This window comes from Melopsittacus undulatus, chromosome 3 (assembly GCF_012275295.1).
Source record: "Melopsittacus undulatus isolate bMelUnd1 chromosome 3, bMelUnd1.mat.Z, whole genome shotgun sequence".
Lineage (NCBI taxonomy): Eukaryota > Metazoa > Chordata > Aves > Psittaciformes > Psittaculidae > Melopsittacus > Melopsittacus undulatus.
This window is the reverse complement of record NC_047529.1, coordinates 46631595-46658477: the sequence shown is the minus strand read 5'-3', so window position 1 is coordinate 46658477 and position 26883 is coordinate 46631595. Positions and strand designations below refer to the sequence as shown.

General features: G+C 36.4%; 1 protein-coding gene across 1 annotated transcript in view; it reads left to right on the top strand.

The window, feature by feature from the left end:
• Window positions 1–26883, top strand: part of PHIP (pleckstrin homology domain interacting protein) — a 108463-nt gene that overhangs the window by 70759 nt on the left and 10821 nt on the right. The window contains exons 21-36 of the mRNA XM_034060633.1: window positions 5406–5549; window positions 6402–6478; window positions 6901–7132; window positions 8200–8319; window positions 11166–11273; window positions 11677–11801; window positions 12029–12111; window positions 16736–16847; window positions 17112–17173; window positions 17997–18152; window positions 19967–20087; window positions 22033–22158; window positions 24086–24158; window positions 24551–24601; window positions 24887–25036; window positions 26625–26777. Coding sequence (XP_033916524.1) covers window positions 5406–5549; window positions 6402–6478; window positions 6901–7132; window positions 8200–8319; window positions 11166–11273; window positions 11677–11801; window positions 12029–12111; window positions 16736–16847; window positions 17112–17173; window positions 17997–18152; window positions 19967–20087; window positions 22033–22158; window positions 24086–24158; window positions 24551–24601; window positions 24887–25036; window positions 26625–26777 — 1893 coding nt within the window. The remainder of the gene's footprint in view (window positions 1–5405; window positions 5550–6401; window positions 6479–6900; window positions 7133–8199; window positions 8320–11165; window positions 11274–11676; window positions 11802–12028; window positions 12112–16735; window positions 16848–17111; window positions 17174–17996; window positions 18153–19966; window positions 20088–22032; window positions 22159–24085; window positions 24159–24550; window positions 24602–24886; window positions 25037–26624; window positions 26778–26883) is intronic.

Sequence of the window (26883 nt, the reverse complement as noted above, 5' to 3'; positions counted from 1 at the left end):
GTTTTCCTTGAGTGCATGCAGTAGGTTCTGATACTGATACCTTGTCATTTGTATTACCGTAGTGTTGTGAGACTACAGTCCTTTTGTGTTGTATAATGAATTTTTAAGGCTTTAATGAGAGAATTTATGATCTAGAGGAGACGGCAACACCTTAAACAAAATATAGGGGAAAACATCGCCTAGTAATGTATAGACTCAAAAATTACAGCATCAAAAATTCTAGTAAGTCTGTCAATCTACAGTACTGCCAGCTGGTCTGAGAACAGGGTAAACAGAGCTTGTATTAAAACATTGTTCTCATATGCAACTTCATTTGTATTTATACCAGTAGGAAATACTCATTTTTATATCAGCTTTTGTGAAATTTATTAGTTCTGTTCGTATAGTGAGAAAAACGTATTTTCTTTTGCTCCCCTTAACTGAAAAGAGTGAAAAATACAGAAGTAAAATGAAAAGGAGGGCAGGAACAAATGTTAGCATTTTGGATTACAAGCTAAAAGCATAGGTCAGTAAAGAAGAACACAGAGCAACTGTAATTACTTTTTGAGGAGATTCCAAGTACTATTGCTATTTTTTTTTTAGTCCAGGGTCATTATAAGGGTGTGTTAAAAGCAGCACAGAATCACAGCTTAGTCTTTCTTCCTTAACAACATCTCTAACTTAGATGGAAGTCACGTAAGCATTCTCATTTTTAAAGTTAGAGACCCCGCATTTCTTTGGCACAGGTCATATTGAGGAGCTGTGTATGTGATTGTTTGAGGGACTAATGGACTTGTGTGAGAGAACCTAAAAGCTTGGGTATTTTGACCTGAATAATGTTTAGTATCACTTATCTGCATGTTAAATGGAGGACTCTGCTTGACTTTCAAAGGTGAGGAATAGGGTTTCCTTTGTTTTTTATTATTAAACAAAAGCACTTTAAAACCCCCAAGCCCTTAATGGCAGAGGATAGAATGTCACCTTGGAATCTCCTAATTTTCAAAGTGGAACTGTATTTCAAATGATATTTTTCAAGACCATGCCAAAGATGGGAAGTGAGAGATGTACCATGTTTAGGTAAATGTTCGCAGTCCAAGTAATTAGTTTATCAATCTACTGGGATTACAGAGCATTTTAATAAACACTGGAAGAGTGTGAGATTTTTATACAGTAGCGGGTTGATATGGTGTGTGTTTTAGTAAAAAATGACAAAAATGAAATGTTTCAGCTTAAAAGATAATTAGAAATTATAAGCAGAAATTTGAGGGAATTAAAATCTGAGATTTTTATGGATGGGCACAGGTATAGGCCTCTGTGACAGGTGCAATGATTATTGCCAGCTAACAGAAACCAGTGATGAGAAATGTGTGCATTGTTTTGTTTAGTTGCATTCCTCAAAAGTAGTAATTTCTCTATTTACATGTTATTTAAACACTACTTCCAGGTAAATCTGCAAGATGTTAAGAGCAAAATAATCTAAAACCTGAGAGAATGAGCACTTACTGCTTAGTGCCCATTATCTTCACTGCCTTCGGAATAGGTCTCACTAACATCTTACACATATGTGGTGTGGTAAGAGTAAAAACTAATTAATTGCAAGCACTGATCCAGATTTGAGACTATAGAAGGGTGCTCTTTAGTCAGAAAATGACAGGACAAGAGGCAGTGTGCACAATCTGCTAAACAAGCAGTTTTGCTGAACATAAGGAAGCCCTTCACTGTGAGGGTGACTGAGCACTGCCACAGGCTGCTCAGAGGGGCTGTAGAGTCTCCGACCTTGGAGATGTTCAGAAGTTGTCTGGATGTGATCCTGGGCTTTAGGTGGCCCTTCTGAGCAGGGGGATTAGAAGCGATGACCTCCAGAGGTCCCTTCATCGTCAACCGTTCTGTGAAACAAAAACTGTTTCAGCCCTAACAGCTTTGGGGATTTGTTGTATTTATCATCTGGGGACAACATATGGTCATCAAAGAATGTTAAACTTGGGCAAAGGTATATGCTAAAGACCTTGGTAATGCAAAAATATCCCTCTCCAGAAAAATAATAACTTAAATTCAGTAAGGACATTTAAGTTCATAGAGAAAAGTTGGATTGAAGAATTTAAATAGCATATCTAGTCAAGAATGAAAACAGTTGTGTAGGCTACGTTGACTTTCAGCATATCATTTCAAATGCAATGTTGTGAAAATCATATGCAGACAAAAAAGCCAAAGTTTCCTTTCTTTGTCTTAAAGAGGCTGCAAGCATCTGTTTAATGCTAGGGTTCTGATACTTGACATATGCTTGTGCCCTGCCCCTGTTACTCTTTCTAGTAGAGGCTAATTCCTGTTTCTTAAGGAGGACCTATTTTTAGATAAAGAATAGATACTGCTGGTGAAGAAATAGTATGAAAGTTCTACAACCAAAGCTTTCTAAAATAGCTGCAGCCCTGTACGAAAGCACAGCAAAGCTGAGCTTCCTGGTGGAGTCGCGGTCTTAAGGACAGTAGAGTGCGGTGGTCTGAGTTGTCAGGACACCACTGAGTTTCCACTGTATATTTCACAAATAGTGTTACAAAGATGCTCAGCAGTGTCCAGATGACATGTGTTTATCTGTCCTGCTCAAATACAGGAAATGCCATCATTTGTATTTCGCAGAAAAGCTGTTCTGACAGTAGCTGTAACTTCTGGCTTATCTGTAGATGTGCTCTGATGCTGACTGGGAGCCTTGGATATGATACAAAGTACTTGGCATATATGACTGACTGTTCACCAAAGTGTAGCAAGAGAAAGTGCTGATTGAACCTCGGATCATAGGTTATCTTGGCTTTGTTTCCAAGCCTCCCATTAGAGTTGAGAGCTAATTTCAAACTCTGTTTAGGATATATATTTGGAGGGCAGGGGGTAGAGACCATCAGCTGTTCCTTCAGTCATTGTTGAACCTGTTGGTGATAGGTTCCATTCTGTCAGAAAAAGATAGCAATATTTTGTTGTTAGTCAGACCTTCACACCTGACCCCACCCATCCCTCAAATAAAGATCTGCCTGATCTGCAGCTTTTCATCAGAGTTTGGCAAAGCTGTGTGGAAAAGGAGTCATGTTAAATACATTTCTTTTTAGCAAGACATGGCAGATGTATGCCTTCTGGACCTTTTTATGGTTTCTGCTTGAGCAGTGGGGTTGGGCAAGGTGATATCCAGAGGTCCCTTTCAACTTCAATTATTCTGTCATTCTGTTGCTTATAGAGAACTACTTGTGTGTTTGGATGTTTTGGTTTTGTGGGGTTTTTTGTTTTCATTTTGGCTTTAATATTATTATTACCCATTCTTGTTTTTCCACTGAATCTTTCAAAGCAATTTTGTTACCCTTTGGCATCACTCTGGCCCAGTATTTTATACAGTCACATTACTTGCTTCCAGGAAGGAATAGTTTGGGTGAGGGGGTGTTCTTTTTCCTCAGGCTTTGAATTGCCAGAAAAGAACAACTCTTTCCAAAACCAGAGTAATGCAAAACACTTCAGTTTCTCAAGGTTCCATAGTTTCAATGTAAGTAGGGAAAAGCTATATTTATAACAGCCATTTGAGAAATCTCACCTCTGAATAGAAATGGGGATGTAAATTTTTAGGACTTTAGTTTCTAGAGAGAAGACACGATTATTTTTGTTGGGCTGTGATATAGCTTCTGTAAAATACATCCTCATTATTGTAAAGAATACTTGACTACTTTAATTCATTGAGTTTCTGTGATTCCATTCTGTTGTCTGTGCTTTTTCATACTGCGTTTCAGGATGTTAAAAGGCAGATGGGCTTTATAAAAAAAGTTGCAATTCAGTGACTGTTGCAAGTTGCTGTAATGCTGTCTCTTGTAAGCTGTCTGCTTCAGCGGTGAATCTTGAAAGCTTGACAACGAGCGAAGGACTGAAGGGCTCAGCCCTTGTGTGATGTGCTCAGCCACTAGTTTTAGGGCTACTCAGGAGCTGTTCTGGGTCAAGTCAAAGCAGGACATCTGATAGAGCTGACAGTTTGAATCCATAAGGAATGGCCTAGGTCTCAAAACTTTTGGGTAATGATGAAATGCACATTGCTGAGCAGTCCAGTTAAAAGTGTCTTTGGTAGCTGTTCTGTCAGTGCTAGGTTACTCAACTTGAATTCACTGGATGGAAAAACAGAAACACAATGCTCACTGAATAGCTCACAGAGCAGTTTGTGTTGGTCTGATATGCTTTGGTGGAAACCGTGATACAGTTGTACAGTTTTCACCAAAAAGCATTTGTGGCATTTTTTTTCCTCAATGAGAAAATTTAACCTCATGAATGAACTTTTATCATACATGACAGGACAGATATTTTCTTCCCTACAAAAGAAAAACCAGAAGGAACAGGTGCAAGTAGTCTGCCCTGCTGGAAGGCTCTGCTAATATTAGCATCTTTCTGTGGTTTGCTCCAGTTCTGCTTTCTTCATCTCCGACTGTGTTTTCAACCATATCACCATCTAATAGATCTTTGAGGTTTCCTTTATGGAAGAAAGCACTGGGGAAGTGATACCACCTTTTGTGGCATTTAGGAATGGGTCCAAAAACTATTTTGTTGGGTCTGAGCTAGGCTTAAGTTTGAATATTCATGCCAAAAAATTAGCACAAAACTCTTGAAATTGAGATTGTAGCTTTTTTTTTGGGGGGGGGGGGTGGTTCTTGGGTTTGTTTGTTCTTTTGCCAGGAGCTGGGGACTAAGACAAGATAAGTCACTTTGTGGGCAGAGCAAGTGTTTGCATTGTGTATATTCTACAGGAGGAACAAAATCTCTTAATGCTGGAATGTGAAATATTTCTTAATTAGAGCCTTATTTCATTCTCCTAATCTTCATAAGAATTTAGATTCTTTCCAACTGACTCATTTGTTTGAACTATTCCATGCATCATCGTATCGTTTAAAGGCCTTTACTTGCTAACAGTCATTGCTGTGTGCCAAGGAATGTATTGCCATATGGGTGCCTCTTCTGACAGATCTGACCATTCAGCTGCAAAATAACACACTCGGGCGTTCTCTGTAAGAGTCCCCTTTCCTCTGATGTACATTTTTAGTGTAATTTTGAGCTGTTAGAAGCTCTTAGCAGCCCATCAGTAGTTAACTGATAAATACTTTGTAAGAATGAATAGTTTTCATAATTAAATGTGAAAAGTTTTTATTATATCTGTGAAGAAATTTTCATTATTTCCAGAATGTACTGAACTGCTAGGTGCTTATATTCAGCTGTGCACACGAAGTGCTTTCTTCAGCAGCTCTTCAGTTTTGGACTCATGGCCTGGTTTGCATTTTGTGATGTTGAAGCTTGTAATTTCTTGCTCCTGCAAAAGTTGCTTCCTGGAATACTATTATTAAAGAAAATATTTTCTATAATGTAATAATAAAATGTATACAAACCAATTATGTATTTTGACATTTGTGTCTTCACAGAACCATTCCCATGATCATTTACTAGACATGAACGACTCAAAAAAACAGCAGCAAGCTAATCCACACAACTACCGTACGAGATATGCAGTAGAAGAAACTGCAAGGCCTGCTGAAGAGTTAGAAAATGGACACAGTTCCTCAGATGTAAGATCCTTATTCATGAGGCAATCATACGTATTCCATTTTTACTTGTTAAGCTCCTGCCTCAGCTAATTAAACATTGTTTCTAGTGGAAACTCATGTTTTCCACTGTGCATTTTCTTTCACCTCTTTAAAAATTATAAAGAATTAGGTTTTCACATGTTGCTGTATATTTAGTATTACTTAAAAATAATTGTCAGAAAGGGAGAAATGCTTATTTGTAAGGGCTTTCTATGAAGTGTATGTGTGCAATGTTATATCTTCCCTCTATTTGTAAGCCTAATCAGTATTGACCGTATGGCCTAGCAAGTATGGTTACCAACTCTATGTGGCCCTGCTTGAACAGCGAGGTTTGATAATACACCCTCCACACATCCCTTCCAGCCTCAACCATTCTGTGCTTCTGTAGCTACAATAGAGAAAGGAGTAGTAAGAGTATATGAAGTTCATACTGGGGTTTTGTTTGATATGAATTGAAAAGATGTGGAAATAATTGCATTAAAAGGGCCAGAACTAATTTTCAAAAAGGTAAGCTAATCTCTTTAATTGAAGATTGAGAATCACTCAGGATCCCACTGGCTATATGTTAAAAAAAATGTTGCTCTACACTTGTGCATTTGTCCAGGCATAGATACTGTTTTATTTCTTTAATCTCATTACATCCATTGAAATAAAATAACTATTTGCAAACTAAAATGCCTTTTTAACAGTATAAAGTTTTTGTACTGCTTAATGTTTATAGCACGTATAAAGCATAGAAGAGTTTTAGTCATACTGTCATATGTTACAAGTTTTTTGAGGTTTAAAGAAAATGCTTTCTTTTTCTCTGCCCTCCCTTTGCCCCCACGATGTTAGGAAGGGGAAGTAGTTGTTGCCAGTGGTGGAACATCAGAAGATGATGAAAGAGCATGGCACAGTGATGGCAGCTCTAGGTAAGTGACGGCATAAAGTCCTACTGATATATTTTAAATAATCTTCTCTGTGAACAGTTAATGAGTAATAATGAAAATTGTGCACATTTAGAAGAAAAGATGCAAAAGAACTTAAAACTTTCAGGGTTTAATTTTTGGCTATATTGCTAACTAAAATTTAGGAAAGGTTTCATCCTTGTTTGTGTGAAGAATTGCTTCTATTTGGTTTTGCAGGAGGGTAGCATGCATGCTTCAAGCATGTTGTAGCCTTTTCCTATGACTGTCAGTCTGTGCTGTGTGACTGCCTCACTGACCCTTGGTTTGAAATTAGAGAGCAAAGCTTGAGGAAGCTTCACACTATCCTTGGTTTCTTTAGCAGACTGAGTATTTTTTTTAAGTTCTATTTTTTTAATGTCTTTTTTATTTTGGTATATGGTACATAGTGACTACTCAAGTGATTATTCTGACTGGACGGCAGATGCAGGAATCAATTTGCAACCACCAAAGAAAATCCCTAAAATTAAAACAAAGAAAGCAGAAAGTAGTTCAGAAGATGAAGAAGGACCTGAAAAACAAAAGAAGCAAATTAAAAAGGAAAGGAAGAAAGGAATTGAGGAGAAAGATGGGCCATCAACATCACCAAAGAAGAGGAAACCCAAAGAGAGAAAACAAAAGGTTAGAAGTTCTTTTTATATTGCAGGATGCTCACTCTTGATGTCTTAGAAAGAATTAGTTCTATGATTCAGTTACATGTACTACTTAATATTGTCTAATTTGAAAACACATCGTGACTTGTGAGAAATGATAATTACTGACTCTTGTAAGTCAAATGATAGATTGTCGTAATGATACGCTTTCTAAGTACGAGGTGCTTCGCTTAAGGAACAGTTTTAATGTTCTTAATACCATCTTTTCACAGACCAGAAACTTCTTTCTGTGGATATATTGAGTATTAGTATAACATATGCTTGTATTTTTCCAGCTGTACTGACTGTCTTCCTGCTTAATTGCACTTAGTCTGCACAATCATGTCATTTTTTTCTATCAGTTCCATGATATATAATGTTTCCTTTATGCTTGCTGCTATACTTCTATCAGGGGGAATTTCACTTTATCAGAGTTCTGCTGTTTGTCTGGTTTGTATTTTGCTTGCTTTCGAATATATTCATGTCATTCCAGTTTAGATCAGTACACATAGAAATTTTGAGTTACTTTTGTTGCATTTGAATATGTTATCCTTGGAGTATCCCATTTGCAGAACATAGTCTTCTGTTAGTGGCTATATGGTGTGGATTTCTGTACAGCTGGGCAAGGTTTTTTTCTGTACATGGACAGGATTCTGATAATTTCAAAGCACCCTTGCTTGAATGGTTGTATAAAACCTTGTTTTATCTGGCATATCAGGTATAGACATGCAGTGTGCACTTAGGACCAGCAGCTACCGTGAGCTTTGTTACTTGCAAATGCATGATAAGAGCACACAGAATTTGAAACTGCAGTCCCGCAGCACATTATAATAAAATATACCATTAGGTGACCTAGAGGTACCCAGTCTGGGTCATTTTCACATGCTTTACCTCTGTGTTTGTTAATCTCTGCCTTTTATGGGGCTCCTTAATTGGCACCTGTATAATTGGTCTTATGGACCAAGACAGTTGATTTTAATAAAACACTTCTCAAAATACAAGGCTTCCTCAAATGTTATATAATTCATATTAATCTTTTGTGTGTATTTTCTTCAGAGGTTGGCTGTAGGAGTTCTGGCAGAAAATGGTTTGACACTGGAAGAATGGCTGCCTTCAGCATGGATTACAGACACTGTTCCTCGTCGGTGCCCATTCGTGCCACAGATGGGGGATGAGGTATTTTTTTTCCTCTTTGTTCTTGCTTCTTTCAGCTTGTTTTTTTCCTTGTTCTGTTTTCATCTGTGAATTTTTTTTTTCCCCAAAGATTTATTATCAGAGTATTTGGGATTTTCTTCAAAACATTTTATCTGGCTAAAATTTGATTTCACTCCCTCTAGTCTTTCCCAGTGTTGCTTTGGCTTATTTTTATTCCATACTATTGTGGTAACATTCCTTCTTGCACTACGTTCACTGTGTTAATTTCCTTATGACATGCATACAAGTTGTGTGTGGTGCTTTATGTAGTGAAACTAGTTCTTAGTGGTAGTGTATCTTGTATGCTGAAGAACAGGTAAAAAATCAAATACAAATTGAAGTTTAATTAAACTTTGGTTTGGGACTTGAAATAAAACCCAGGAATTGAACCTCTGAGAGGAGGGGGTGTGTGTGTGTATGTTTTGTTTTGTTTGTAAATTTATTTATTCTGAAGAAAAACTGATACTGTCATTTTCACTTGTGTTTCTGGTATGGGGAAGCTTCTGCTGGTCTCTTACCACAGAGAATCATAAGGGAAGTTATGTATATGTGTATTTTGTAGGAGTTGGACTGTAAACAGTTTGTAAACAGAGCCCAGTAGCAAAAGGACACCCGCTAGTTTCTACTTTGGAAAATGTGAACATTACAGTGAATTGTATGAATAAGTAGTATCAGACAGAAGGCAATCTTGAAAACCAGAGTCTGCATTCTTCCTAAAATCTCCTCAGGTTAAAATAAGAGGAAATAGCCTCCTTATGCTGTAATGTGTAGTCTTTTGGCTCGTCAGGGAGGTACTAAACAGAGTGCTTGTAGAGCTCACACCTTCAGAATGAAGCTGGAGAAATACTTGATGTGATGGCAAAGTTGATTAACTTTGGTCCTGAGCCAGAGCTGTTTGTAGGCACCGCCTCAGATACTGAACCTGAGCAGAGGTTGAATGTGCAAGCCATATTGTTTTTTCTGGATCACTTCACTGATGCAGTTCACAGCACAGCTATGCAAAAATTACATCACTGTTGCTCATGAGGGAGGGAAGGAGCACTTCAAGTTGAGAGTTACAACTGGAGAAAATGCTTATGGATTTATACCCTCCAGCAAGCATGTTTTGGAGGCTATGCTGTTCAAAAGTTCAAGTCCAAATAAATATACTTGGTGCCTGATACCATCTGGATACAGTGAAGCAGCCAAGGATTTATCTGTATCATATTACTCAGGAGACTTTAACATCATATTGATTTAGTAAGCTAAACTGGTGTGTTTGGTTTGGCACCTGCTGAATAGCGTGTGCAGTGTGTACTAGGAATATCTAAGTAGGCTGCATCCTTTTGCTGAAAAAGGCTTTATATTGGTGAACAGGAAATTTTGTGTCCTGTGCCTAGAAAGTAGGAGTAGTTGTGCTAATAGAGCATACGTTTGTAATCAAGCTGCTCTGTCTAAAATTCCATCTCTGATGCTTGCCCTCCCCAGATTTGCATAAAATGTGAAAAGCTATTTATCTAGTAAGTTACGTTTGAGATCCATAGGAATAGAAGATCGGTTTAATTAGAGATGGTGATGAGGTCTCCTTTGAACATTTTGGTGGATGGTTGGTGTGTTTTATAAGATTTGGGAGGAGAGATATTTCAGATTCATTTTCTTACAGCTGTACAAACAAGTAAGAAAAACCAGTAGTGCTATATTTAGTTCTCAGTACATAAGAATAGCACATGCCATCCCTTTTCTCTTCCTAAATACTCCCATTTACAGACCTTTGTCATGCGTTTTGAGGGTCAGCAGAAAGAACCAGAGAGATGTGACTGCAATTCCCTGTCTTGATTATCGAGCTACAATGCCTACTCATTGGGGTGTTTTGCTATTAGCACAATAAAGAATAGTTTTGTCTGGGTGCTACAACAACCCTGCAGAAGCGGAAATTTATCAAGATTAAAAGTATGATTTCCTGGAAAAGACAAATTCTTTTTTCTACAGATATATTTCGAATTTGTTCTTTTGGCAGAAGATGCAATGCTTAGAGCCATTTATAAAAGAAAAGTTTTTCACTTCTGTAAACAGAAGATTTTTGTATTTGGAATGCATCATAGCTGGAATACAGCTGTTAATCAGATCTTTGTTCTAACTAGTTTGGGAAACCTGTGTTTTGCATTTCTTGAATATATGCTTAAGGTTTTCAGCATACTACTTCATTACAGTGATGTTATATAACAAAAACATTCTTCCACATGATACCATATACAGCAATGTCAAAGTAAAACTAAATAGACTCTGGATGTCTGAACTGTGGAAATTTGTAGTGGAAGGATTTAAAAAAATTTAATAAACACTTGAAATGTGCAATTCAATTTAAAATGTGCAAATTCAAATAATCTTACAAGAACAATAAGAAACAGCAGAATTTTCCTCTAAAAATATATTTCTCATTTGAAAAGGATATGATTAGCCAGACAGTGAATTTAGGGCTGTCCAACAGTGATTAATAAACAGATGGATTAGTGGAATTGATGTTGCTTGAATTGAATTGTTCTGTAGTGCAATAATAAATAGATGGTCCTGTTACTGATTTTTCGTTTTGTCTTGCGTAATTTAGGATATTTTGCTCATAGGGAAAATAGTTATAGAATACATATTTCTATAAATGTTTCTATGATACATGCTTTAAGTGCCCACTGCTTTTTTTTTTCTTTTTTTTGAGAACCTATGACTTTTTCAGGAAAACCAGGTGGAAAAAAATTGATAACAAAATAGGAAGTACACACATTGTATGGCAGTGATATGCTAGCATTTCAGCTTCTCAAAGTCTTTGGTAGATAACTGTCACGTTTCACTTCTAGGTCTACTATTTCCGACAAGGTCATGAAGCATACGTTGTAATGGCAAAAAAGAACAAAATATATAATATTAATCCCAAGAAGCAGCCATGGCATAAAATGGAATTACGGGTATAACTTATTTTCTATTTTGTTTGTATTTTAATATTTTTAAAAATTTGGAAACTAACTGAAACTAATTCTTAATACAGATGTTTCTAATGTTGTGCTCTTAAAATATTAAGAGAGAAAAGTTAGTCTAATAAATATTCAAATGAAATCAGGCCATAAACTGTACTTCCTTTTGCATCTACTTGAGCAAATGAGGTGGTTATGCTTCATAGCAAAGTATTTTTCAGACAAGTTACATTGTGGAAATAATAGCTTGTTTGAAAAGACTGAATCTCAGATACTTGATTTTGGCATGTTCTGACAGAAGTCTGATCTTTTCAGTATACCCATATTTTCATGTTTTAGAAAGGTACTATAGTAATCTTAACTTCAGTGGTGGTACATAGAAATTTGTTTATTCCAGGAGCAAGAGCTGATGAAAATAGTTGGGATTAAGTATGAAGTGGGATTGCCTACTCTTTGCTGTCTTAAGCTGGCTTTTCTTGACCCTGATACGGGTAAACTAACTGGAGGATCATTCACCATGAAGTAAGGAAAACAATATTATATTCAAATTGGGGGATTTCATTTTGGGGACAAGGGGCTGCGGTTGAAAGTTAAAAGATAACATTAATGTTGTGACTTGAGCTTTTGGTTTTGAAGTATTGAATTCAAATTGTTTGGGTTTGTTTTGGTTTGGTTTTTTTTTTCTAAGTGCTTTACTTTATGCTTTTGCTGTTCAATCGCTTAATAGTTATGTGTTCTGTTGTAATTAGGTACCACGATATGCCAGATGTCATAGATTTCCTAGTTTTGAGGCAGCAGTTTGATGATGCAAAACACAGGCGATGGAATATAGGTGAGTTGTGGTTTTTTTGGTGTGGCTTTATTTGCTTGTTTTTCTAAGTGTCTGCCTATTTTCATGATAACTTATTAAGAAGTAGGTTATGGTACATAAATCCTAATGCTCTGCTGAAGTTGAAGAATAGGCTCTGTATATTCGAATGTGGAGTCCTGTTTTGCCCTTGACTGATGCCTAAAGCAAGCAAACAAAATACAGAAGGTAATCTGTAAAAGAAAGTGCAAAGGAAATCTCAGTTGTGTGTTTGCAGAGAGAAATAAAGGATACTTTTTAGAAATGTGTTTATTGGTAACTGATAATTTACTGTAGCCTATATATTGCTTGTCTCTGTTCTGATTTAAGGCCCTCTTACAACTGCATTGCTAACTAGAAATGGGGGGGGGGTTCTATTTCTGGAATTTCTACTGGAAGTAGGAAATGCATGACTTCTAGACTGTACAAAGAGAACACCTTTCCCATCTCTATATTTGTTCAAATTCTGTTCTAAGCCCCATATGTTTTAGCTTTATTGAAATGTGTATGATTATAGTTCACTGCCATGTGAATGGGAATGTTCTTTATTCGTTTTACTTTGCCCGTGATTAATTATTTCCAAGTATTGTATACTGGAGGAAGTCAGTGGCAGGCTTGTCCTTCAGTCACATCTATTTCCTAGTCATCTTTTTCATATGATAATAAAGAACACCCTTCAACAGTGAAACCTAACCTAGGGGGAGAGAAAGTTGCATTATGATAATATGAGCATCTGAGGGTGTGGGGTTTTTTTTTTCAGGAGGTCAGGAAATACATACGTTCTCATTCATAAAAACAGCCTTAGATTGTCTCTGAAACTTAAAAGATTAAGCAAGCATTACTGATTCTTCAGAGTTCAGGATGAAACTCTGTCCCCGTAAGAGAGAATTTGTGTATGATACCATATTTACAGAGTTACAGGCAACATTAATGTCTTTCCCAGTATCTGTATATTCTGTGAAGTGACATGTTTCCAAAAGCGAAATATTGATAGCCTTCCTTTTTGGTTGGGTTGGTTTTGTTGTGTTTTGTTTTGGTTGTCTTTTGTTTGGTTGGTTTGGGTTTTGTTTGTTTGTTTTTAAGCAGATCTTAATGTTAAAAACACATCATCTGTAAAGTAGCAGTTATTTCTGTACCAACTCAGTTCCCCTGGTTCTTTAATTTGGGAGCTGTGGCTAATATTTACAAAGCTGACTTGCCAGCATTTCTTGCCACTGCAGGCAAAGCATCATATAGGAGAATGGTGGATTTTAATGCAAGAACATGATGGTGTATCTGACTGCCTGTGTAGAAATGGCTGATTCAACATACAACATCTCTGTAAATACACTGCCTCCTTAGTCTGTATTTGGAATTTTCAAAGTGCTGTCCTCTCAAGTCCATCATACCTAAGTAACCGGAAGAAGTGGCACAGATGGATATTAAAAACTTATTTCCTACCTGGCTTTGCCAGGAAAGATTAATTTATCTTCTGTCCTTTGATACACATCATTATATGCTTACTTAGGATGTGTGCTTTAGCAGTAGATGTGTAAATTACATATGACCATATTAATAAGTTTGATATCATCTCATACTGTATGCTCTGTTGTCTGGAAAGACAACTTAACTTTGATACTGTAGGGATTTTGGCAAAGACCCTCAGCTTCTGATGCAGTAGGAAAAGTATACCTTGATTTCTTCTTTAAAGATCATTTTGGTTTAAAGATTTTTTTTAAGAGACAAGATTGGTCAACATCTACTGATATGTCACCCAGCTTTGCTCTTTCCTGATGGTTATGGATCTGTGGTCATCTTGCTCTGCCATGCCATACATACTTTCCCACAAGATCGAAGCAGCAGTAGAATAGCTGCTATACCTTGTATGTGGATGGCCTAGCCAGATGTCATCTGTCAGTTGTCATTATAGAAACCCAGGAGTTAGGGACTTTGAAACATTGCTCTTGTGCTCTGAAGAGAACAAGCACAGGTAGCATCTCCTTCCTGGGCTGGCAACTGTATTTTGAGGAACTTTAAGTGTGGAAGGAATCAGAGCTGCACAAAAAGTATTAAAAGTGCCAGAACCTTTTATCAAGACTTCAGTGTAAATGAATGTGAGTTTAAGGCCAGTGGTGTCTAATACCAACTTGTAACTCTGACAAGTGTGCATTAGAGTTCAGTTCTTCTTTTGGGTGGTAGAACTAGTGATAAATAGCTTCCTTCTTTGAGGCCATATGAAATGCTAAAGCAGAGATAACAAAGACGCTGCAGTTAAAACTGCTACAGCTCTTCCAGAGGCCTTCCAGACTGCTATCCCACTCTCTCTGCTTTGACACTTCAGATATTTTACTAATGTATGCTTATGTATCTGGGGCAAATCACGCACTGTTTTGTTGCAGTGTGGAACACAGTATAAAAATGTTCCTTGAGAGTAGGTCATAGATAAGGAGAAATGCCTATACATGAAACTGTTCCTGACTTTTCAACCATGTGAATCTGAAATCTTCAAGATTAATCTGACGTGGTATAGTTTTCTGACCTTTACACTTCATCAACAAACTGGTATGTCATGCACTTGCTGGTTTGTCTTCTCAGGACTACTGTTACTATCTGCCTTACTCCTCTGATTTCTGGCACCTACTACAAATCAATATTTTTATAGCTACTATTTGGAGAGTTGCTGGATATGAAATTTTCTGTCTCCACTTTAAGTCATTAAAGCATTGATCCTTTAACAAATAACAATCCTGGGTGTTTTGGTGAGGGGTTTTGCTAGGCTTTTTGGTGGTGTGTTTTTATCATTTGGGTTGGATTTGGGGAGGATTTTTTGTTTTGTTTTTTTTGGTTGGGGTGGTTTTTTGTTTTGTTTTTTTGTTTAGGGAAGAATATTTGTATTTATGGAGTTTTTTAATATTTATATTCATGTATTAATCCTTTCAGAAAGAACAAAGTTTGAGAAGTGACAGGTTCTTATTTCTACTCAGATTGTATTTATTGCATATCTTTGTTTTATTATAGCTTAACTACCAAGATTAATACATGGCTAAAAGCTACATTCTGGCAGGATTTGTGCAGCTTTAGCTATATGTCTTAGACAAGTGTGCATATGTGTCTCTTACATAGCAGCCACTTTAAGTTCAACCTACAGTTTATATTTTTATCAAGCTGACATCTGGTGATTAAAAAGTCCTGGGAAACTGTGCTAAATCCTTCCAGTAAGAATTTTCAGTCTGCTGTCCACATAGATGAAGCAGCACAAAGGACACTGGAAAAACTATGATTCAGGAGATTGTTCTCTGGGCTTTTTCAAACAAATTGTTTTCAGCTTTAGCATTCTGTCCATAGGAATGCTGTGGCTCTTGAGAAATCAGAAGCTGCTGCCAGGATACACTCCTTTAAGTGGTTTTCTTCTGCTTAATGTTCAGCCCCATGAGGGCACTTGCAGTTGTACCTGCACGCATTCTGTTGTAAAACTGATTGCTAGGGAATGACATGTTAGGAGACTGCTTTAAGAGCTCTTTAGAAAAATTTATTCCTTTATAATAAAGCATCACCCCTTACTTACAGTTTTGATCTTGCCATTTCAGACAGTTCTGGTATACTTTTGTTCTGTTACAATCATCACAATTAGGACTGTTAATAATGGAAGCTTTGTAATTGTCTAGAATTACTTGCAATCCATTAAATGCAAAAAAAAAAAGCACTAAAGAACAATTTTGAGAATATACTTTCTTCTTACTAATTCAGACAACTGCAGCAAGCATTTGGGCAGAACGTGGATGTGTTGGGATAGAGCAAATAATGCAGCAGTGAGAAAGAGTGCCTATGTTCCAGTGCCGTGAAAACAAAAAACTGCAGGCTTTGGAATCGTGCTCTTAAATTACATTTGTTCTTGTATTGAACAAACTGAATATACCACTAAAAATTGTTTCTAAATTCTGTGATATGCGTTAGAGAAAATGTTGGGCTTTATGATGCAGTGTAATGCATGGATTCTCATGTGTAATTTTTTTTTAATAACACTTGTGACCTTTTTTCTCAGCTAGGCAAATGCTTTACAGTAGTGAAACTGTTTCAAGTCACAGTAAATTACTTTGCTAACCTTTTGGAAAAGCTTTAATAAATTTTATTCTTTATCAGTCAGATTGCCTGCACAGTAAAGAGAATGAACCTCTGGATTGCATTTAGGTAGCTGGAAAAGCACTTCAAAAACTGAGAAGGAGCTCAACAATATTCAAAATACTTCCCATATGAAAGCATCACAGTACTCAGTTACTTTAAGATAACATGTAGTGTTTAAGACAAGTAGATTTGAGACTTAAATTTACAGCATTGAAATGTCTTACATTTGTATGAATTCAAGAAATGCATATATGAAGAATATGTAGATAGATTTTGTAATACTTTTTAATGCCATATTAACTTTAATTTTTGTTTAAAAGCAGCCTTCAGAAATAATTTAATTTAAAATTTTTTTTTACTGAATGCGTCTCATGTTTTGCCTGTTGATGTTGCAAATGTTCAGAAGGATTTCTGTATTCAAAATCAAGCCAAAGGTATCTAGAAACTGCTTTTCCTGGGAGGTGTAAGGTTCCTTGTATTGATTAAATTGTTTTGTGTTCTCACCTAGGTGATCGTTTCAGGTCAGTGATAGATGATGCGTGGTGGTTTGGAACCATTGAAAGCCAGGAACCTCTTCAGCCTGATTATCCTGATAGCTTATTTCAGTGCTACAATGTCTGGTTAGCAAATTTATGATCAATCTTTTATTTTAATTTGTTATTTCATTTGAAGGATTGACTGAGCAACTTGCTTGCATTAAATTGAGTCATGCATCTCACTGTACCAGTTTATTATAATACTCTGTGCTGCATATATAGTTCTTTTGCAAACATTATATATACACCACAATGTAACTATTTAGTTATGTTACAAACATGAAATAATTACATTGTTGAAGCAATATTAGTAGATAATTTAAATGTGGGTTTTATTTGTTTTTTAAGCTGGGACAATGGTGACACAGAGAAGATGAGCCCTTGGGACATGGAGCTGATACCAACTAATGGTATGGTACATTAATAACATAATTGCTTAAAGGGTGTGTTTAAAGGAGGAAAAAACAGTATGATTTTACTTAAATAATGCTGTTCCTCTTGGGGAGTCGGGGAAAACCCACAAACCAGTTGTGTTTCCAGAACATCCTTAAATCGATTATTAAACTGACAGTGGGTCAAGGTAAATGAACTGCAAAAGAAAAATACAGCTATACTTTGACAAACTAAGTGTATGTTGGAAATAGAGATGTTACAAAAACTTGTAGCAAATGACATACAGTTAAAGGTATGGTTTTGTACAGTTAGGGAGGATTAAAGATATACTGGTGCCCTGTGTTGTCTTTTCTGAGACCTGTCAGCGTGACTGCAGATGTTCAGTGTACTGAAGATTCAGCATATGCCTGTGTGATAGTTTGATTAACAGTAGGACTTGCTCCCTGTCTGGCCCAGCACATGTGGCAGATAGATGTGCTGCAGAGTGGATGGCATAGTTTGGGCACTGTTCCCAGGGAAGAATATTGTTTCATCCTTCCTCAGTTAGTTTTTTTGGGTTAACAAAGTAGAATCACATTATTTCCTTGTGTTTTCTAGGAAACGTTTGATAATACTGGTACTCATAAGTAAGCATAGATGTAACCATAAATAATTCTGTTAAAGTTATACGGCAATATACAGAAAGGATACTGGTTGCATCCAAAATGTCTTTGAGCAAATTGGGTACTACGCATTTGTATTGGTTAGTAAAATGATGTTATATAGCTTTGAATTGCAGGTATATATATTGCACAAAATACAAGGATTTATGTTTTATTTAGTTTTCATGTTACATTCCAGCTGTATTTCCAGAAGAACTGGGAACTAGTGTTCCTTTAACAGATGATGAACGTAGAACGCTGCTCTACAAACCTCTGGATGGAGAGTGGGGATCCAGGACCCGAGATGAGGAGTGTGACAGAGTTATTGCAGGGATCAACCAACTCATGACTTTAGGTAAACGCTGAATAATATGGGAGATGGTTTTGTGTTACATTTTCGGACTAGGCTCACGTGTACCTCTGAAATTACCAAAATGGATGTGATAAAATACACCTTTTACTTCTAGATTAACTGGAACAAAACTTTGTCATTGCACATATTTTATTTTTTCATATAGTGAGTATAAAACCTAAATCTCCTGTTTTCAAAGGTAACTATTGCTTTGAAATAGGCTAGGGGTTTGGGTTTTACAGGAGAAAAACAAGTCCTTGATTTTTTCACTTTATGTAGCAGAATCTCTTCTTGGGGTTAAAATGGCAAATGTCATGATGAACAGAGTATTAACTATATTACAAGCAGATGCGGTCAGGGGAATCTTTTATGCTTAATGGAGAATGTGTAGATTTTCCTTGCAGTAGCCTTTTCTAACTCCTGTTTTTTCCCCCATATTGGGTAGTTATGAAAGATGTTGAGGAAAAAGTAATTGATTAATTCTCTGCAACTGAATAGCAAATGGCTTTTAAGTTAGTCTTTACAGTTGCAATTAGTCTTTACTGGCAGCTTCTGAAAAGGTAACTGTTAAAACATTTAACAAATCACTGCAACATTTACATGATCAAAGATAAGTGTCAGAGATGGAGATCCACCAGTGAAATACGGGCTAAATCATAAGTCTTTTGTATGTTTTGTGGTAAGAAAACTGTGTTAAGTCAGCAGTCTTGGATTTATGACCAGGCTAACACTGGTCATAAATTAAATATGTAAGTTGTCACAGCTAATTGTTTTTTAACAGATTTTTGCAGTACTTGAAGCAAGGTAATAGCCATACAGTGTAGTAATCCAAGTTACAGAATTACGTGAAAAAAAACTTGTGAGGAAATGAAATTCTAGTTGTTCTCACTCTGTTGTCTAAGAGTAATGGTTATGTGTTTTGCATTACCTTGCACTGCATGCTGCTTAGTTTGGGATTTAACTGTAGCATATGGGGTATGTATTGGTACAAAGTAGCAGTTGCTAGAACATTCTGAAGAGTGAGTAAACAGCTTTTAGAAGAACAGTCTGTTTAGCAACAAGGTACTTTCTGTTCTTAAAGACTTTCCTGAGAGACTTTAAAAGTTTTCCACGTTTTTATATTATGATATTTTCCCTTGAGGTATAAAATGTTAGCATGTGTCTAAGCACTCATGATGCTCCTGTACACAGAAAGAATAAAAACCCCCAAGTTTGTATAGGCACACAGACTTAAATTGCTCAGCAGTCTGCTAGCATTATGATGGATCGGGTTTAGAAGTCTTTGCTGTTAGGTAGGGACAGAAGATGTGTTTCTGGTTTACTCTGAGTGTAGTTTTCAGTCTTAATGAGATTGAAATAGTATTGTAACTTTATGGTAAGAATTTAATGCATTGCTTGCTTTGGAGATGGGAAAGTGGCAATATCAAACCAAATGAAATTGCCCTATATGGTAAATAACAATATTGAGCTACATGTTTTCATATATATATAATTTATACATTCAAATCTACTTTTCAAATATTTGTGTCTTACATGCATTTTCATTGTCTCTAAGGAGCACTGGTGCTTCATGCACAACTGAATGAGTAGTGACTGCAATGGGTGTACTTAGAGCATACATATCAGCAAGCAATTTTTTATGGAGAATGTCACAAATTTTCAGAGTAGTTATTGTTGCTGTTTTATAAACGCACTAAGGAAAGTGTGTTTCAGACATTAAGAAATAGCATATGTTGTGGGAGGGTGTGAATCTTGAAGCTGCCAAGGGATGTTTGTGGAATATAACTTAGTTTTGTTTATTTTTTCATTCTGTCTAGATATTGCTTCTGCATTTGTGGCACCTGTGGATCTCCAGGCTTACCCAATGTATTGCACTGTTGTGGCATATCCCACAGACCTCAGTACCATTAAACAAAGACTGGAAAGCAGATTTTACAGGTTAGATCCAAGTCTTGGTTCCTGCTCTGAAATACTGCCAACCATATTTTTGGTAGTTCTTTGTCTTGTAATACCCAAGTAAGAGATGGGTACAGGTGTGTGCTTTCCGTTTCTCCCATCTTCTGTCCTTGATGAGGTTTCCTTTTATAAAACTTTAAAAAGGGCTGTACATCCCTTCTCCAAAACGTATTTCAGTGTTACGTGACGTTCATATTCCTGCTTATGTAAATAAAATTCAAACATAGTCAGAACGATTAAGTTTCCACATTATAATTTAAAAAACAAAACCCTGTTCTTTAATAAGCAAAATCTTAGAAACATGTCAAGCGTGTTTGTCCTAATGTGCTTAAAAAAGATAATCTTGTATTGTCACTTAAGAAGCTACACAGAAAATAGCTTCTCAGATTACTGGCCTTGAACTTCTGAGTTGCTGGACAGCAACAGAAGTTAACTTTTTGACACTGTTTTGATGTTTTCCTAACAAGGGATTGAAAATGCTGTTATTATTTTGCAGTACGTATTATCTCTACAAAGGAGAATGCTCTAATAAATTGCTTTTGTTTCCTTTCATTCTTGGGATATTTCTGGATTGAAGATCATTGTCCCTCTAACACTCGTTTTGAGTAAACCATGGATAGTATTTTTGTTCATGCCTGATTTCAAAGCTAATTTGTAGTATTTGGAGTCCTAACTGAAGACTGAATTCTAAATTAAAGTCACTTTTTAATTTTCAGAAAAAAATACTTCTTTTTTATATGTTATAAAGCAGTAATGCACATTTATTGTTCCATGTTTATTGTGTGATATAAAGTAATCCAGCTTTCACTTCTGTAATGTACTGCTTTGCAGTCGGAGGTGGAGAGGATTTTTTTGCTGGATTTTGTTTCTCTTGTCAGAAGAGTAAGTAGATATTTTTGGCAGTCAGCATGCCTTCTTCAGTTAAGCCTCTGTTGTTAGTTTCTAGTATTGCCAAAGCCTGGTTAGGTAATAAGCAACACCTTGTGTTGTGCTTTCCAGTAACATTTTTTCTTCACCTTCTGAAGGAGGGATTGTTCAGATCACTTGTGGCTTTGGTGGCTTTGCATGAGGCTTACCTTAAAACACACCTCCTCTTCTCTGAACCAGGAGTCTTGGCATGCCTGTATGGTTTTGAAAATGCAAAATTAAATGGAGTAGTTACAAACTTTCCTAGTCACTACAGGCACCGCATAGCATTAAGTGCTGGACCCATAAACATTATTAAATTGCATTTAAATGCTTATGCTTTGCATTGTGTTTTACATATAACCTTCTACTTTCATACGAGTATTTGTAGCTTCTGTGCTGTCAGTTTTGATTTGAAATAATGCAAATTTTTTTTTTTTAAATCACAAATGTTTATATTTGATTTTTTTTGGGGGGTGTTTCTTTGGGGTTTTTTTTTTCCTAGATTTCGGTCTGGTTTTTTTCAGTTAGTTTTGCTTTCGTGCATCATTTTTCATAATGTGGCTATTGTATAGTTACGTCATTAAATCAGAGCTGTGGGAGGAAACTCTTATAATTGTTAATCTGTCAGAAAAATATATACTTTTAATAAATTCTTTATTACTATTTTGTTAACCCTCAGCTGTGACCTGAGAGCTGATAGGAGCTGGGTTATGTGTAAAAGCTGAAGCATCACAGCTGAATTATCCCAAGGAGTGTCAGCTGTATGTTCTCAAAGCCATTTGTATAGATTACTGCAGGACATGACATGAGAGCAGGAAACCTGAGGACACTGCCTTCTGCTGGTCACATAGGGCAACATCTCAGCGCGCATGTTTTCTGATCTAGTGTAAAACGAAAAGATGAATATGATAATACATTGGAAGACGGATGTAAGGCTTTTTCTCCTGTTTCATATATGTTGCTGGAAGCATTTTTTTTTTTTTAATTCCCCTCCCCTTTTCCCTCCTTTCATATACAGGCGCCTTTCTTCATTAATGTGGGAAGTCCGGTACATAGAACATAATACTCGCACATTTAATGAACCTGGAAGTCCTATTGTCAAATCTGCCAAATTTGTCACAGATCTTCTACTGCACTTCATAAAGTGAGTTGCTTAGTTCCTATCTCTTCCCAAGGTATTCAGCCTTTTCAGATCTGGATTTTAAAGTGAAATGGTACTGCAGCTTGAATTAGCCTGTTGTCTGCTGTTGGGGCAGAAAAGAATAAAGCTCATCTTGACAAAGAATGCCTACGTTTGCAAAACAACATAAAGTTCTGTAATACATTGATTGGCATAGATTGACATGGCATTTTATTTCAAGAGACTTTCTGCTAAATGATAAAAATGGGTCTGACTAACTTCATGGAGTGATAGATACATTTAAAGGGAAGTTATGCAGTATTCAAACTCAGAATTAGAACTCCTATGTTAATGTAATCGTGGGCATTTAATTCTGAAGTCTTTACAATTTATAGGGTGATTGAAAATAGTGTTATGCAAAATAAAAATTGGAAGCCTTGAGGTCGACAGTTGTTGTCTGTCAAATGTTTTATTATTGTCTGTAGAAAAACTGAATGAGAAATGCTTAAGATTTCTCAGTCACTTGATACATCTGTGGGCCTGAAGTTTGTAAGAAGAGCTTACTTAGTGTGTCCGCTGCCTTGATTTGCTTGTACACTGTGAATGCTCCTGTTCCTACCTTATAAAAGCAAGATACTTTGTTAGTGTGATGAAAATCATGATAATTTTAGTAATTTAGTTTCTCAGTGTTAAATTGAATCTTGTTATTTTTTATTTTGTGTGCTCTTACAACATTAGAATTGCATTATGTATTTGGAAATGTTGGACTTTGACTCCATACACTAATATTTTATATCTTTAATGCTTATGATTTCTGATACTGGCTGGAGAATGAAAAAATACTTAACTTTAAAGTTTCAGTGAAATGCGCCATTAGAAACACGTGTTTCCAAAGGGCTTCTCTAGTACTGTGTTTGTTCCTTTAACATTTTCAGCCTACATGGGGTTTCCTTCTGACTAATCAAGCAGCTCAAGTTTTGTCAAATTGTTTTTTAATTGGCTGAGCTAAATGAGTGGATCATGTTGATATTCTTCTTTAATAATGGCCTATAGCTTGTGTTTATTAATATACCCATGTAAGTGAACTAGCAATGCACATAAAACCTAGACTTGTATTATTAGTGTAGGGCAGAAGGCCTAGACCATGGAAGGCAAACCCCTTGGTTCTAATGAGAGTGAATTATCTAGATGTCTCTAAGAATCTGAGGCTTAGTCTCTTAAATTACCCAAGTCTTTCAAAAAGCAGAAAACAGGCAAGGGAATGTTGCTTGATCTTTTTCTCACCTTCTCCCCAGGCTCTTCTAGTGATAATTATAGTTAAATACAATAGCCTGTATTATGGATTGCAATTCCAGTGTAGAGTTGTTGAGTATTTACTCCTGGTTTTCCCGTGGTTTGTATGGCTACATAGTAGAACACCTTTGGGCTTTCTTTTGCTGTGTTACACAAGAATTGAAAATCAGTGTTTGTTTTGCTGATTTAATCAGGTTTATACAATAACAGTGTTAGTTCTTACACAAATAAGCATTACATTTCAGCTGTCTTGCATTATGGGTGCTAATGTATTGAATAGCACTTTTGTACACTAAATTCACTTTACTGTTTCTTAGAAAGCTAGATGGGCCCCGGAGCCCTTTATGTAGTGTAGTGTTAGATTTTTTTAATGTAATGTAATGGGTTCGTGCTAAAGGATTATGGTTTTCAATTTTAAAACATTGACACTGTTAAATGGTCTGTATTTTACAGAGTGCAGAGATATTTTACAGCTTTTTGAGCTGAAGACAAGCTTTTCTCATTACTACAGTCCTCTTAGTATTCATACATCACTAAACACTGTATCATTTTATTTGGGAATGGCTTTGTAAACATTTTCTTCATCATAGGCATAACACAGTTGATCCTATAGGTGTAGATAGAAAATAAATGTTAGTGTGTATTCCTTTTTACACAGAGACCAGAGCTGCTATGACATAATTCCATTATACAATGCAATGAAGAAGAAAGTGTTGTCTGACTCTGATGAGGTAAGTGGTTGTGTCTTAAGACATAGGCATTGATTAACTGGAGAAACAGGATTGCTGTCTGTCCTGCTGGGTACAAAAGTACTAGTTTCAGTCATTGTAAGGGAGTGGGGTGTACTTCTCTGTCAATTAAATGTTTCTTGTTTGTCAGCTGGGAAACTGGGTAAAAATTCAGGCTCCTCCCCTTTAATGCTTTAGCAGCTTGCTGGAGAATCTAGACACTGCTTAGAATTCTGAGAGGTTCTCAAAGCTGGCAGTCACATGAAATGCTTCCCAGAGAGACAGGGATAGAACTATAAAAAATCAGATTATAAATAAAGTATAAAAGAATTCACCTACTCATACATGCTTATATTTTTTTAACCTTTTTATGCAACTCATTATCTTGCTCAAAGGAAGAAGAGAAAGATACAAATGTGCCAGGAACTTCCACTAGAAAAAGAAAGGTAAATCTTATTTTATGATTTACAGTGCTAAAATAATTAGACAACCATTGGTTAAACAAAGGAATGCAAAACTAAGTGTTCTTATTACCATCTTTTGGGAAGTTTTGAACTTGAAAGTGACATGTTGTTCTAGTGATCTGTTCAATGCAAAAGCATTTTTGTCTGTGCTGCTGCATGTCATGAATTCATCAGTTTGAATTTATATCCTGCAGGGTACTTTTTCCATTAGATCGTGTAAGAACAGCTAGTTTATTTAATATACACCAGACAACATTGTCATTTCAGGATCATCAGCCAAAGCGGCGGCTACGTAATAGAGCTCAGTCATATGATATTCAGTCATGGAAGAAGCAATGCCAGGAGCTGCTGAATCTCATTTTTCAGTGTGAAGATTCTGAACCGTTTCGACAACCAGTGGATCTCCTTGAATATCCAGTGAGTATTTTGGAACAGGAAGGCCAGTTACAATCCAGTTGTTAAGTGATTGGTCCCTATTTTTTAAACTGTGACCATGTTTCCAACTCATAACTTCGGGCACCTCTGTTGACAGAATTTTTTTCATTGCTTGGTTGTCACGTTATATTAATGTTTAGTGTCTTTTTAAAGTCATTTCAAAAGAAATTATACTTCTCTGCTGTACTTCAGTTGCAAACTGTCCTGTATTCAGGGATGCCCGTGTTGAGTAAGTGACAGCTTTTACAATTAAGACATCTTCCTTTTTCTGAGTGATAAATAGTCATATGTGAAGAATATGTGTTTGGTTGTTGTGTGTGTGACCATTGTTGTCATGGGTCATTTTTTGTTTTCAGAAGTACAAAAACTAATTTTTGTATCAGTCATCTGGGCTTGATTCAGAAAAAGTACCCACTGAAGAACTGTAGTGAACCATTAACTGTAGTAATGGTTTCGCTTTCTGCTTGTATGATTGCACTGGAGTTCAGATAGCCATGAGCTAGTTTGTAACTTCAGAATATTTTAATGCAAAAGTCTTGTCGCCTTGGATTTGGTTTAGCCTTTTAGTCTAGTTTAGGTAACAAAGCCAAAGGGTTTGCATGCTTTCCTTCTAGCGTATCTGAAAGTTTTGTTTAAAATACCACTCTAAGGTGATTAACATGGGGGAAATTAATCTTCCCAATTAGAGAAAAGAAATGCCTCTTTCAGAAGTCACTGGTATGTCTGTCTTGACACTTCTGCGGTCAGTGGGCACCATCATTTTTGAAGTAACTAAGCTTTATACCATGGCCTAACTATAAATGGCCCTTTGCATTTTGAGATCTTTAAGTGGTCTGAGAGGGAGCACCTAATTAGGCTTAAGCATGAAAGTCCCTGCTCCTGATGTCATACACCTGCTTAACATTCAGAGGTGCTCACACAGGTTCTCTTAGCTCTCATGGATTAACTTTTTTACTTCATTTTGGTATTTAAGTTTTTTTTCACACAGATATTCCTATGTTTCTTCCATAGCCTAGGAAAAGATGTGGCTTGAACACAGTCCCATTTAAGCCTGTGGAGTTCTCATTATTCTAATATTACTTCCCTAAATTATCAGGTCTCCATTTGGAAAAGTACTCTGGCTTCAGTAAGGATGTGCTAACCCTCTGATCAGGTTCAGATAGCCAGACTTCATATTTTAAAGCTAATATGTAAAAACAATGTTAAGCTTAGTACCAAGTCTGAGCTGTGGTCACCACCCAGAAAGCTTGTGGTCACACTTTTGTATCACAGTTATCTTCATGAGTGTGTGTCAGTAATACAGCCCTTAGGATGCTAATTTTGAACTCTGTATTTCAGCAAATCCTTTTTTAAAATTAATTAAGCCTTGTATCAGTTAACTTCTGTCCTCAGTCCTGTTGAGGAGTTTCATTGTGTATGAGTGGAAAGGAGCAAATTGCCCTCCATATCTATCTAAAGAAGACATTTGCTTTGAGCAGGTTTGTCAAATGCATCCTAATGAAAATGTTCCATTAAGACTCATGGTGGGGGAGAAAAGCTTGTAATACATGGCTTTGCTATTTCTTAACAGGATTACAGAGATATTATCGACACTCCTATGGATTTTTCTACTGTTAGAGAAACACTGGAAGCTGGCAACTATGAGTCACCAATGGAGTTATGTAAAGATGTGAGGCTTATTTTCAGCAATTCCAAGGCCTATACACCAAGTAAAAGATCAAGGGTAAGACTTGTTCTTTCTTTTTGTTGTTTGAAACAATACTTACATATGAAAACTATGGGACCCAAAAAAGAAAAGAGAGAGATACTGTTAACAGAGAGATTACTTT